This window comes from Erpetoichthys calabaricus, chromosome 13, assembly GCF_900747795.2.
Source record: "Erpetoichthys calabaricus chromosome 13, fErpCal1.3, whole genome shotgun sequence".
NCBI classification, from domain to species: domain Eukaryota; kingdom Metazoa; phylum Chordata; class Cladistia; order Polypteriformes; family Polypteridae; genus Erpetoichthys; species Erpetoichthys calabaricus.
Genome location: NC_041406.2, coordinates 34,214,938 through 34,229,736, shown reverse-complemented (window position 1 = coordinate 34,229,736; position 14,799 = coordinate 34,214,938). Strand labels below are relative to the sequence as shown.

Sequence of the window (14,799 nt, the reverse complement as noted above, 5' to 3'; positions counted from 1 at the left end):
GACAACCTCACAGCATTGTAACAGTCCTTCTAGAAACAGAGGAGATGCCAGTGCAAAAACCCACGTACGTTACCAAAAGAATTGGATCCTGTCACCGAAATCTGCTGTGGTCAATTCGAACAAAAAAATTTCAGCACCTAACTGGCATTAGTCTAATCTTTACAACGGTTACAGGGAAGGAACGTTCCCTGATGCTCAGCTAGTCGGACTAATAATTGTAAATACAATAGAAAGAAATCTACGCATTTCTTTTCAGAGAAAATTTCAAAAACAAAGCTTTTGGATTACAAACTCCTTATTAATCCCTATAGTCATCCATATTAACAATTGAAGCAACATGTTCAAAGGTAATGAAGGTTGCTTATTTATCATGAAAAATGTTGTTAACTACTTAAGAAAATAGTTAGAATTTACAGCAAAAAGATGACCTCTTTTTTTCCTTTTAACAATGCTGTCACGTTTTGTAACTTGGTGGATTCTGAAACCAAGAGAGCAATTCAAACTGCAAATATTTGGCCTTTAACAAATGCAAAGCAAAAATCTGCGTCTCACTTTAAATACACGGTGGGCAGTGCAGTTGTTTGGTCCTCCCATATCAAAGCCATACAATAGCATAACCCAGATGAGCCACGTACGTCAAGTCTGAGACCCGGTATTCTGTCGAGGATTGAATATTTGAAGTAAATCTTTTCTACAATACAAACGTTGTAGCTTAAGAAACTGTTTCTTCAGGAGCTTTATCAACTTGTATCAGGAGCTTTATCAACTTGTATCGTTTTTATCTTGTCGTAAAGCTCCTCAAGGCATGTCTCTGTCAGATTTTTTTTCTTCCCCCCACCCAACAAATTAACATTTACAAGTCAAAATGAGCTTTATATGCACAGTAGAGTATTCAGTTATGACGACAGACAGATACTCCATTTAAGCACAACAGAAAGTACCTGACGGGATCTCAGAACAAGTATTTCATGTCATCGATGTAGTGGTGAAGTCAACCTACCGAATCCACGAAGCAGCATCCTTTACGAAACTGTCACTTGCGCCCCAAGTATATTTCAACCATTTGGAAGACATTCAGTTGAAGTCACATGCCTTATTTGGCAAACCTTAAAAGAAAAGTCAGAGCAGCGGAGAGCCAGATCATCCCAAGTCAAGAAAACATTCATTCAAGGGTGCTAACAAATATGTAAGATTGAATTTTACATATAAAGAGAGAGTTGCACAAGCCACATGAGGAAACTGGAAAGTTTATGACAATGCAGGGTCTTTAGCTTTAGGCTGGTAAGTCTCTGAAAGGAGAGAAGCTGTGGGATCCTCGGCATCATTGCCAGAACTGAAGTAAGAGTCGTCTTCTAGCTCAAAAAGTACAGGCAAGTCTCCCCCGCTGGCCTCGGTGCTGCTAGGGTCCAGCAGAAACAAGGGCTGCGCTGTGTACTGGATCAACTGCTTTCCTGTAGGCAACAGCAGGGGGGACATATTAGGATTTCCAAAATATTAAAATTAGAAGTTAAATATAATAAATTACAAAGAAACTGCTTATGCTCTAGTTAAATTAGTCATTAGTTATGGAGGAACAATATGAACAAAGTTATTATAAATAAATGTGTTTGTGCATTGTGGCAATAAATGCATAAAAGCAAAATGATTTGCAAGCATAAATATCCAATTGTGCCATGAAAAATGTTTCCGTACAGACTAATTTCATGATTTGTCCATCCATCCATCCTCTTCCGCTTATCCGAGGTCGGGTCGCGGGGGCAGCAGCTTGAGCAGAGATGCCCAGACTTCCCTCTCCCCGGCCACTTCTTCTAGCTCTTCCGGGAGAATCCCAAGGCGTTCCCAGGCCAGCCGTGAGACATAGTCCCTCCATCGTGTCCTGGGTCTTCCCGGGGCCTCCGCCCGGTTGGACGTGCCCGGAACACCTCACCAGGGAGGCGTCCAGGAGGCATCCTGATCAGATGCCCGAGCCACCTCATCTGACTCCTCTCGATGCGGAGGAGCGGCGGCTCTACTCTGAGCCCCTCCCGGATGACTGAGCTTCTCACCCTATCTTTAAGGGAGAGCCCAGACACCCTGCGGAGGAAACTCATTTCAGCCACTTGTATTCGCGATCTCGTTCTTTCGGTCACTAAACAATTTGTTCATTTATTTATTTCAACATGAAACACAACTTGAAATGAAAACTGTCATTTACACCTGACAAAGTTGAGAGGGTGGGCTTTTGTGAGTAATATGATTAGCTGGTAGAGGGGGGGTCTTGCACAGTTATAGCTTTGCACAACCCAATGAGCCACAAGATTCCCCGAGACAAGCAAAGCATATGCTCAGAGTTGTGACTGTGCATGTTCATTGTGGACACAAGTGCAAAAAAGGGCATCCAGAATTACTGCACAAAGCAGCTATTTACATTCAAGAAGGCCTGAATTCATAATCCCCTCTGGAGGCCGCGTCTGACATGTGGCATCTGCCTATAAATGTAGCACTTAAAGGCCAAAGACTTGTGCACACTTTACCGACAATTCACCAATAACAACACAGTACTCACTTGTGATGGGTGAAAATAACAGTTTTCATTCAAAATATTCAAATCCATGTTGTAGTCTCGCTAAAATAAATGCATGAAGAATTAATAAAATATATAAATGAATAAGCAATAATGACAATTTCTGTCACATTTAATTATTTAGTTTTATACAATACTCTCCATTCCCTCTGTGGCTCTGCACGAGTAGTAGTGAAACAGGACAAACTTTAAAAATCAATAAACAAAAAGGTCTCACTAGCTAAGCGGAGGCAAGGTACACTCCAAAACACAGAGGTACACCGACTCCCCACTGCCCTTGGCCTGCAGCCTGTGTCTCAGATTAGCACGAATAGATCGCTCCTGCAAGCGAACTATGACACCTAGCGCGATGAGAGAAGTCGCAAAATCAACCGGAACGTTCATGCAAATTCTAGAAAAAAACCTGATCTAAATCCGTTAAGTAGTTTGCTCATTTGCTAGCTAAGTGGATGTAAGATACGCCCCGAGGCAGGAGTGTGAGTGAGGAGGGCCCTGCCCCCCTCGGCCTGTTCAGTCTCTCTCAGATTCGTGCAAATAAATCAGTACCGCAACCGAACTATGATACTTGGCGATGAGAGAGGTCGCAAAATCAACCGGAATGTTCAACCAAATTATAGAAAAAAAATGATCTAAATTTCCATTACGTAGTTCACTTGTGAAAAGCGGAGTGGTGGCTCTAAGGCTAAGGATCTGTGCTGGTATCCAGGAGGTTGCCGGTTCGAATCCCCGTCACTGCCAAAAAGAGATCCTACTCTGCTGGGCCCTTGAGCAAGACCCTTAACCTGTAATTGCTCCAGGGGCACTGTACAATGGCTGACCCTGTGCCCTGATCCCAAGGGGTATGCGAAAACGAACAAATTCCTAATACAAGAAATTGTATAAGGCGAAATAAAGAACAAAAAAAAAAAAAAAGCAGACAGACAGACGTTGGATTTTATATGTGTACATAGAAGAAGGAGATGACATTTTCTCAGGTTTAGTTTCAGGAAGTCCAAGCAAAGAACTAGGAGTCCTCACATATTACCTGCAGGTCAGACTGTAATCCACACATTTCTGGAACTGTGGAATGGAGGGGACATTAATAAACAAATGCCTACCTGTGTCGGTGGTATTTGAATTTGACTCCATTGATTTTTGGTCCTGCGATAACAAATCATGAATCTGAAACGAGGCAATAATTCATTTTTTTTAAATGGTTTTTGAAAGTCATAAAGAACATGTAAAGCAAAGTGATGCGCTGGAGAAAAGCATTATCAATGGTAAAAGTACTTCAACAGGGCAACACTCACGCTTGCAAGACTGGTGTCGAGATCTGGGAGATTGAAGTCAGGAGGAGATAAGGACGAGCCGAAAATCTGTGGAGGGGGGGGGGGGGGGGGGAATAATAATAATAATCAGATGTATTTGATTAATCGATGACTAAATAAAAATGTGTCCCAGTTACTTTTACAGTCAAACAAAACTAAAATATATCAACAGTAAATAATACAGTAAAAGAAAATTTCTATCAAACAAATTAAACTGGTGTTCTCAGTTCCCATTTGAACTGATTTCTATAATAGGTGATGGAGACTGACCCACGTCTGATTTAATGCCAAGTTACCAGGATCAGCAGGACCAACATGGAGTGGCCTTAATATTGTTTTTTGAGCTGCAAGTTTGTTATTACACTCCTGTGCTTTCTGTTTGGTAAAGCACTTCTGAGGACTGTTTTTCTCTCTAAAAGGAGACACTTTTGTAAGCTGTCAAGTTTAACTGTATGTACAAAGGAAAAAAAGAAATTTCTGAATCCTCATTATCTTCATGGCGAGGGTCACAGTAGCAACACAACTGACCTGATCCTATCATTATAGCCTCCCTATTCCCAGAAACTGTCTTATCAAAAGAAAAGTGCTCCTGGGTCTGCCCCTTATCAGTGGGCAGCACCATGCTATGTACAACCCCCTGTGAGAACTACCTGGGAGCAAACTGACTACACAGCCAAATCACCTCAACTGGTTCCTTTCAATCCAGAGAAGGTGGTCTACTTTGAGGATCTCTGGTGTTGCTAAGGTCCTCACACTGGCATGGCCCGTCCTTGCTGTTGCTAGAATAGTCTCCTTGACAGACTGTAACAGATCAAATGAAGCTTACAAAATAAAGGGGTGAATAATAATAAGAATTTGAATCGTGGCCTTCAAACTGTGGAAGGAAACCAGCGCACTGATCCAATTACTACTTTGGATTTTTCCGGCTATGGAACAGATGGAACCAACTTGTAAATTTCGATCTTAATTTTATATTATTTAAAGCTCTCATTTGATTCCTGTTAGTCAAACACAAAAATGGAACATCATTTTAAATACTATTACTTAAATCTAATTTTATTAATGTTTGAAAAATACTAGAATACTTAAAGCCGTCGTGTGTGGGTACTTACATCAAAGATCTGTGAGGAATCAAAGCTGATAGACTGTCCCGTCAGCATTGCTTGAAGGCTATCCAAATTGGAATCAATAGTTTCTAAATGGTCACTCAATTCACCCCTTAAAAATGAGAAGACATGAAATGAGACTGCATTTGTCTTTGTTAGAACGGTGCTGATGGTTTACACAACTGGAGCATAAGCTGGCTAAGTGACAGCACACTAGTCTGAGGTGGGGATTGAACAGATAACCTTGTAGTATAAAGTCTAATGCTCAAGCTGTTAGACCCCACTAAGGAGAAAAACAATCAGTGAAGTCATAGACAGGTATCACATTTCAAAATAACAAAATGTTAACAAAACTCTTAAAACTGAAAATTGAAGGCAGATTTGGATAATTTAGAAAAGCATTCGTTTTTTGCAACAGTTAAAGAAAAGCAAAGAATTTACACCAGACACTTAAAGAAAAACAACAATGAGGCACTCAGATAAGCATTTAGACCCTTCAACAATTCTTTTATTTTACTGAACAAATTTTGTACGGAACTTCTGTGTTCTAGTACTATGAAATAAAATTACTTTTTAAAAAAATTATGTAGACATATGATAAAGTCTTAAGAAAAAAAGGTTACACTCTGTCTGTAGAAGTATTCAACCACTGGACAATGGAAGCTTTGCTGAACAAGCTTTGCCACCAGCCAGCTGTTACGAAAATAACTGTCACACTTTCTAGATGAAAACCCCACAATTAATGAAGCGTTATTTCAGTTGTGAATCTGAAGGGCTGCTATGAATATGAAAACTAAATTGTAAACATGTTAACATAATAAATGAGAAGCAACTGTTTCTGTGAAAATAAATGTTTGTGAGCAAAGGTGTGCAATACTGAAAAAGATAACTTTGATTATAACTATATTTGTCAAGGTCACACAACTTTACACATACATACATACATTTTTTTATCCCTTAGAACTTATCTAAACCTATCTAATAATTGTCAGCAGAAACCGCAAATATCCTCCGCAATTTTTATGGCTTTTATCGTGACAATACTGCAATGTAGAGAGAACAGGAAGCAAATGTAGAGGAAAACGCCGCTTGGGATGGTGAAAGTAGCCAATAGAATTTGAAACTGCAACTCCCAGCAGTGGCTCTGATTGGTCTACTGTTGAGGGTGCTGGGGTCAAAGGATGTCAGCGCAGCTTTTAAAAAGGGCGCCTGGTGTCTGCTTTCTGTTGGGTTACCTGTACTTATTCGTTTTGTCCTGGATCGTTTCGTGGTTGGCGTCTGGATTGTCTGCCGTCTGCCTGTGTACATGAGGACTGTAAGTGGATTCATGGCCATCCTGCAAAGAAAGGAGCACTCCTGAACCCGTCCACCTGTCTTCACCATTTCAGGAACTAGCAGTAGGACTATCTTTACATTCCCATTCAACGTGCGGATCTCTGGACTATCTATTTTCATCATTACATTGTATCCACTGCCGTTTTTCATGATTTACTGTGTGTGTTTTGTTTGTGCTTTGTTGTATTTAATGTGTATCGCCGTAAAAGGAACAGGGATGGTATCGTTGTTTTCATTTATTTCATTTGTTTTCATTACATTCTTTATTTGCTGTTTGATTACCGGTTTGCTTTGTTTTTGTCTCTAAGTGTGTGAGGGTCGGGTCAAGGAAGGGTGCGTCCCTGAAATCTCCACTATAAAAATAAATAAATCGCCGTCTTCTCGAAGGTGTGAATCTTAGCAGCACCGGACTGCTACAGTGTTATTCATTTCTCCTTGCTGCTGAATGACTGTGATGCATCCCCAGCTGAGTGTTCTTGTGTTTTCCGTTTTACTCCTCTTAACCCTTAAACCGCCACAACCGGCAACAGTCGTTTCCCAGTGCTATTTGCGAGTGCACAGGAGCTGATCAGTCAGTGCCATACATTCGTTGAGCAGACAGCTTATGTGCATCTCGGTAACTGCAGGTCTGACATTGTGGTCAGTAGCACAGGAGCACCGCAAGGTACTGTACTTTCTCCAGTCCTGTTCAGCCTATATACATCGGACTTCCAATACAACTTGGAGTCCTGCCACGTGCAAAAGTTCGCTGATGACACTGCTGTCGTGGACTGCATCAGGAGTGGGCAGGAGGAGGAGTATAGGAACCTAATCAAGGACTTTGTTAAATGGTGCGACTCAAACCACCTACACCTGAACACCAGCAAAACCAAAGAGCTGTTGGTGGATTTTAGGAGGCCCAGGCCCCTCATGGACCCCATGATCGTCAGGGGTGACTGTGTGCAGAGGGTACAGACCTATAAATACCTGGGAGTGCAGTTGGATGATAAACTGGACTGGACTGCCAATACTGATGCTCTGTGCAAGAGAGGACAGAGCCGATTATACTTCCTTAGAAGGCTGGTGTCTTTCAACATCTGCAATAAGATGCTGTAGATATTCTATCAGACAGTTGTGGCGAGCGCCCTCTCCTACGCGGTGGTGTGCTGGGGAGGCAGCATAAAGAAGAGGGACACCTCACGCCTGGACAAACTGGTGAGGAAGGCAGGCTCTATTGTAGGCACGCAGCTGGACAGTTTGACATCTGTGGCAGAGCGACGGGCGCTCAGCAGGCTCCTGTCAATCATGGGGAATCCACTGCATCCACTGAACAGGATCATCTCCAGACAGAGGAGCAGCTTCAGCGACAGACTGCTGTCACTGTCCTGCTCCACTGACAGACTGAGGAGATCGTTCCTCCCCCACACTATGCGATCTTCAATTCCACTGGGGGGGTAAACGTTAACATTATACAAAGTTATTGACTGTTATACCTGTCTCGCACTCTCCACCTTGCACTTTTTAACTTGCACTGCATTTTTATCACTCTTTAATTAATATTGTTTTTTTATCAATATGCTGCTGCTGGAGTATGTGAATTTCACCTTGGGATTAATGAAGTATTTTGTAAACTATAAAAATAGGCATTTTGTTAACCACATCTCATTCATTATATATATATATTTATTTATACACACACACACACACACACACACACACACACACACAGCTCAACAAAATTCAGGGAACACTTTATCCTCACAGTTTAACACCAAGTCAGTTAACCTTCAAGGGTGTCAGTCTGTCCAGATAAGGAAGCATAAGCGACTGTGAATCAATTTCACCTTGTTTGGTGCAAATGAAAGTGACAACAGCAAGACACCCACCAAAAAGGTGGTCTTAGAAGCTAAAAACTGCATGTTGCATCTTAATCTGTATCATGGAAAACACAAGTCAGACACAACTGGTAATACCTTTTAAAAAGCATTTGGAACTCTCCGTATTTTTATATGCAAGACTAAATTCAGGTAGATGGTAGGTGTAGTTGCTGGTAAATAAGGTAGGATCAAACAGGTCAAATGCATGCCAAAAGAAATCTCATTCCAAAAGTTTCTTTTAAAAGATTAAATGAAAACAGTCCACACAAGAAGAAAAAAAAGTTGCTCCACATATAGAATAAAAGGCAAAAAAACTGGAAAAAATGTCTTCTCTAAACGTAGCTTTTCTTGTCAAACTTCAGTCGTTTCCATACTTAAAGATGCTTTACTTTGCCTTCAGTACACTTTAAATGTACGGCACTGCACATTCAATAGAGTACATTGCGTTAACGTACTCTAACGTAACTAGCAAATGGCTGTAGTATAGTGGGTCCACAGCTCAGATGAGAAGGCCAGCTTTTCAAATAAATAATCCCCATACTCGCGGCTTATAGAAGGGGGCGTGGTAGTGTGGCCGGACAGGTACTCGGATGCGATGTGTTGCGGGTGTTTCCTCGCTTCTGTGCACAGGTAAGGAATCGTCCGTATCCATAATTGATGCTGGGAGCTGCTAATCGCCACACCTGTGCCACATCCCCATTATATATAGTAGGGGCGCGAGTATGGAGGGGGGAAAAAAAATCTGAAAAGAACCGAGGTTAGTGGAGGAATAAGAGTAAGCGGAAAGCTGAAAGCCGGTGTGTGTGCGTGCGTAAGCGAGCAATTGAGCGCCGGCTCACAGTATTCACAGGCAGCTGGGAGATGAGCCTCTGAAGAGTGTTTGGCCGGCCCTCAGAGGTGCAGAAAGTAGTGGTCGCTCCTGCTGAGCGCTTTAGAGGAGCAGGAGTGACCAAAAGAAGGTTGGCTTGCCACGGAAGGCAGCGGAAGTCAGAGGCATGGGAAGTGGAAGCCCCAGTGTGAGCGCCCTGGTTGCTGGGGATCCCAAGTCTCAGGCTGGTGAAACTAAACGAAGCCAGGGATCAGAAGCTTCTAGACCAGTAGAAGTAGTCAGCTGCAGGTAAGGCGACTCGCCTGATGCAAGGCCCGGAAGGGAGAAGCAGGGAAGCCACCAGGTAGAAAGAAGGCACTGGGTTTTGTTTTAAGAGACTGCTTCCAGCCATTGTTTTTAACCTCGTTTTAACTGGATTTATTTATGGGATCTTAACCTCCACATTTCACTTGTTTTTAATGGGTTATTTATTTAATTATGCTTGGAGCACTGCACTATTTATTTTGAACACTGTTTTTGGTTTTGTTCTTTTTAATAAAAGCTCATGCAACATTTTGTACCATCCCCTTACTTCGTTGTGTCCTCACTGTCCAGCTCATTCGGTTACATTACCAACGGTGTTGGGTTCAAGAGCTCCCAAAAGGAAGATGGGAGCATTGGAACAGAACCCGCATTGTCACAATGGCTCTTAAAGTAGGAAAACACAACTCCTACAGTGAAGTGCCACTTTCTTTAGGACTACATTTTATAAATACAATAACACCGCATTAGGCCAAGCATGATGTGCAAACAACAAAACGACGTCATGGAATAGACAAAGGCAGCCCCTAAAGAAAACCACAGAGAGTGCAAAAATGGATTTTATATCCATCAGAAGACCAACTAATTTAGCCTGTTAAAAACAGATTACATATTTTCATAAGGAAATCCATGTGGATTTGAATAAATCAGTCAAAAAAAATTAAAAGTTGATTTAAAAAATAAAAAAAAGAACATTAGAGCTCAGTTAAAAGATGAGAAAGGAGACAGAAATCCTGTGGCCAAAAAACAGTGGGTCCTATCAAAGATCTCAAACAGATTGGTGAATTATGGTGACAGAAATACTGCACTGTAAACTTTAGACACTGATTTGTCTTCTTACATCACAATATTTCAGGAGAAAACTGAAACAACGCAAGTGCATTCAGGTCCACATTTTTCATGAAATGATTTCTTAAAACTCTAAATTGTTGACTGGGCTCCCAGACACCTCACACAAAAACTGACACCAGGCCAAACAATGGTGAGAAGATGGTCATAAACAATCAATGCATTGCTAACTGGTGTACGGTATCCATATTAAGATCCAAGTATAAAAGTCTATATTTTTGAATTGCTCTTCTTTTATGGGCTTTACTAGGCAGGTCTGAAGGATGCTGGCTATGAAATCAATAACCAGTCCACAGCTTTTATTTATTTTTTGGCAGCTTCAAGACAGAGTCAGGCAGGTATGCATGGGTAAAGTGCGCCCTGTGATAGACTAATGCCCACATCTTTCTTGGTTCTTCCCTTGCACCCATAATTCTGTGTTTGGCTATAACTTACTACAACCTTAAAATGAAGTGGCTTTGATGAATGAATTGGCAGATGCGCCAGCATGTTATCGAGTATTTCATATCATCTCTTTATTTATTTTTTTATTAAAATAAACAGATGTCAACACTAGAAGCTTAAGATTTTGAATATTTTGTATTCACATTATGCTAAGGAGGAAGAAAAACTAACACTAGCAGCTAAATGAAAATAATCATCTATTGGTAATACCACAATTAAAACAGTTTTGAGGAGTAAAATGAATGATGAAAAAAAAAAAACTTTATAATTTGAAGATTTATTAGGTGTGAAGCCTGTACTCAAAAAAGTTGCATAAAAGAGAAAAAAAACCCCAAAACTTCAGTACCATCACTTCAATTTGGCATAAGAAAAAATACCACATGCACATGCAATGGCTTCAAACAGCAAACAGTAACTGGTATTGAGAAGAGAGAAATTTAAATGACAAATTTTCAGTTAAAACCCCTTTTGTTTGATTCATTTAGTACCCATGATATAAGTAAATTAAGAACTAACAGTCAAATATTATAAAGACTGCCTGTCCCCAGATAATAAAAACTGTGACATCTTTTTCTGCATTTAATTGTGCTAATGCACTGGCAAAAATCCTATTGTTTACCATTATTTCAGATTTTGTACTTTAGAAATAACTGGACATTGTAAAATTCACACAAATTTATTAAGTTTAAAACGGCTAGCGGTAATTACTATTTTTGGGGAAAGATGGGTAAAAACACAAATATTAAAGAAATTTCAGGAAAGCTGTTAGTTTCTAGCACAGTATTAAGTGATCTGGGGGCAACAGGTTATCAGAAATGCTAACCCTTGCTGTGCTCTGGGACAGAGCGAAGAAGAGGAAGGACTTGGGACAACACAAGTGACTTCTGACATCTGTGAAGAATGAGTCAAACTGCAAGATATAAAAAAAGACAAGGAACTGGGACAAGTCCATTATGTATTGTTTAACACCTTGCTTTACAGCTGAAACTTTAAATTGTATTGCAGAAATCATGCTCTTCTAAAAGAAGAGCGTGACTCAGTTTTAAAAGAATTGTTTTGAATCATTTTCTCAGTTCAAATTGAAAAGCTCAAGCTGTGCTACAAGGAGAATATTCTGGACTGGAAATAATAAGCAAGAATAATAGCAGGCAATGCTAGCCAAAGAAGATGATCAATAAGCTTACCTGTGATGTGAAGATCAGTCAAATAACAGATGGGGAGGAAGGCAAATTAATAGCTGTGCTACATACTTCCCTGTTTCAAAGTTCAAAAGACAGCTTTTTTCTTTACCAACTATCCATTTTAGACAAATTCATTCTTTTCAATGAATGCAATCTGCAGGTTACTCTTACTTTCATTTCAACTAAATTCAGTTAAATTGTTGGGCAGGGCTTCAGACAAAAATTCACCTCGAGGAGCCAGTGGCCCCTGAAAGAAAATTAGGAGCCAATAATCAAATGTGTAAAATATGAATCTTTCAGTCTCTTACCTTTCCAGCCTCCATGAATGTGTGCCTAATTGTTTCTGTCTGTGCTGTGCACCTTTTCGTTGTACTTTTGTGTCTGTCTAGATGATTTGGGTAACTGAACGTCCTAACTTTCACACTATGTACAGTCATTAAGAACAGTGCATTTTATGCAGGCTCTAATGACACTAAATTTCAGTGTCAGAGGACCATCTAGTATAATTTGGTCTTCTTTTCCTCTTCTTTGAAATGAACCAGCAACAGTTGAAAATGCATTTTATTTTAGCTGTCTAGTGTTCATTTTCTAAGCAGCAGACAGGGGGCTCTGCTCCAGCTGGGGAAAGAAATGTCCCTTCTAGTGGATAGCACAAATGGGCACAGTGACGAAAAAAGTGACAGATTCTTTTTAAATAGGTTTAGCTCAATGTTAGCTGTCCAGTCTTCATTTTGTAAACAGAACAGCATTTCAACGACAAAGGGTCACCTGTTGAAATGAGTGTCCTCTCCAGTGGATGGGAAGGAGTGGCACATTAAATATGAAATTGATATAAAAGACAATAAAAAGATTCCAGCATACTTACTTATCTAGACATACCACACTAAGGCATTTCTCTTCCGAGTCCGTTTCAGTCACTGTTGCACTGGTACCAGCAGCAGACTCGCTGGGCACATTTTCTTGAAGTATCGAGTCAATAAAGGTGGTGGGTGAGAGAGGATCTTCTACAGAAACATTTACCGGGCTGGCTTCTTCTATTTGTGGAGTCTGAACCGGACTAGCAGGTTCCTCTTTTATCTGTACTGGTTGGGAGGTTCTGTGGACACAATTGTTTAATTATTGATTACGTGGGCTTCAATCACTCCATTTACTTGGTATTGGTACATCTATTTCACAATTATGAGAATCACATATATAAAAGTTACAACCATCCAATCCCAGAAATGCTAACCCACAAATCAGCAAAACTTGAGTATCAATCAACTAAAATGCATGCAGTATCCAAACATTATTGTACTGTGTATTAATAAAGTAATAAACTATTTTATATTAGTTTTATTTGTTTGCTTTGCTAATACATGCAGACAGATGAAAAAATCAAAATAATATACTGAATATTTTTTTTTTTTTTTTTTTTAAACAAATACCCTAAACGTCAATTTAGGAACCTGTTTGGTAATATAATCCTATATATATATTTTAGAATTTTGTTAATGAGTTAATAACTGAATATCAATGCAAATTCTGTGTACAAGTCTGTGAATATTCCATCTGTTTTCATTAACCAATTCATTTATTATATATGATTCAGAAGTTTCATTTCTCAATTCCGGTAATAAAATAAAAACTTACATTTCATCTGTGCTAACATTTGAGGATGAAGAGGGGCTTGACTGTGCAACGTCTGTTACATCTGAGATTATGGGGCCTGAATTTACAGGAGAATCTGAAGAATATAAATCTGTTCCTGTATACTGCTGAGAAGAGGCCTAGAATTAAAGAGATAAAAGAGAGATTATGAATGTACGTATCGTACTGCATATGTGACATAAATGTTACAAATGGCAATTTTTTTTTTAAACGTGTATATATAAAAAGATGCACAAAAACGTCATCAGTCGTCTTGCCTGAGGAGTAAGTGATGTTGGAGTCCAAAGTGCAGATTTCAGGTTGTGGAGAAGTAAACACCCCACAAAACAGAATGGGATTGGAGATCAGCACAGTAAAAAAGAGCATAGGAATATCACAGGTTGGAGTAAACTTTATGCTGGATTCTAACTGACTACAATATGTACCTAGACTTTATAATTCAATAATAATACTAATAATAACAATAATGTCAGGAGTACACCTAAGGCTTTTTGGCACTTTTACTTTTTACAATTACATGTTGTCACTAAGCAAAATGACTGTAAGCTTTGGTCTCATTTAGAAATATATTTCATTTACTATCTACAACCTTCTGAGTCTTGTCTCTGCAAAAAAAAAGATGCAGGACAGTTTTGACCCTTTAAATCTGAAGTTGTGTTGATGAGTTTTTAGACGAAGTAAAAAACTTTTGATTGTAAACCTTATCCTTATGTTAGCTGCCATCTACAGAATACAGCTTATGTCTTGGTTATTCTTTCAAATTAAAATTTTTTGGCAGTTTTATCTTCTCTCATTATTAGAAAGTCTCATAAAGTACAGGGTACAGACCCAGAAATTTTGATTGGAACAATGCCTGTACTGCCACAATGTCTGTGTCAACAAAAGCACAGCCCTGCGTTCAAATATACAGGCGTTTGAAGCAACAAGCAATTCTACTACTTATACCTCAGAACTGCTGTCTACATTCCTCCAAAAAAAATCTCTGGTCTTCTAAATCAGCAGTGGTGGTTAACAAAATGTCTGGTTTGAATTTTAACACAACTTATCACAAATTATGAATTTTCATTTTTAGGGTGTTTTGTTTTCAAAGAGCATTTCAGAAAGCTTTGATTTCTTCTACAACGTGCCCACTGTCCTTTAGACGCTGGGTATGGTATTGTCTTAGTTTTGTTGTTATGTAATGGATATATTAGATACATGAACACAAAGATAAAATAAAGTAAGTACAATGAAAAAGCACCAATACAGAACATAAATAATAGTGAACAACAGTTAAAAAAACACAAATAAAAAAACTATAAACTATAACATTAGCATGGGACCCATAACTATACATACACACACACATCGTACCCAGTTTACGTTTAGCATTCCTAAAG

General features: G+C 39.5%; 1 protein-coding gene across 2 annotated transcripts in view; it reads right to left on the bottom strand.

The window, feature by feature from the left end:
* Positions 1-322: 322 nt before the first annotated feature.
* Positions 323-14,799, bottom strand: part of hsf1 (heat shock transcription factor 1) — an 82,426-nt gene continuing 67,949 nt past the window's right edge. Inside the window, exons 8-14 of one of the 2 annotated variants that reach the window (XM_028818106.2) lie at positions 13,403-13,539; positions 12,636-12,866; positions 11,413-11,499; positions 4,983-5,088; positions 3,853-3,918; positions 3,661-3,724; positions 323-1,451 (exon numbers count right to left, since the gene is read on the bottom strand). In XM_028818106.2, coding sequence (XP_028673939.1) covers positions 1,249-1,451; positions 3,661-3,724; positions 3,853-3,918; positions 4,983-5,088; positions 11,413-11,499; positions 12,636-12,866; positions 13,403-13,539 — 894 coding nt within the window. In that variant the 3' untranslated portion in view covers positions 323-1,248. The remainder of the gene's footprint in view (positions 1,452-3,660; positions 3,725-3,852; positions 3,919-4,982; positions 5,089-11,412; positions 11,500-12,635; positions 12,867-13,402; positions 13,540-14,799) is intronic. The other variant, XM_028818107.2, reaches the window with a different exon arrangement.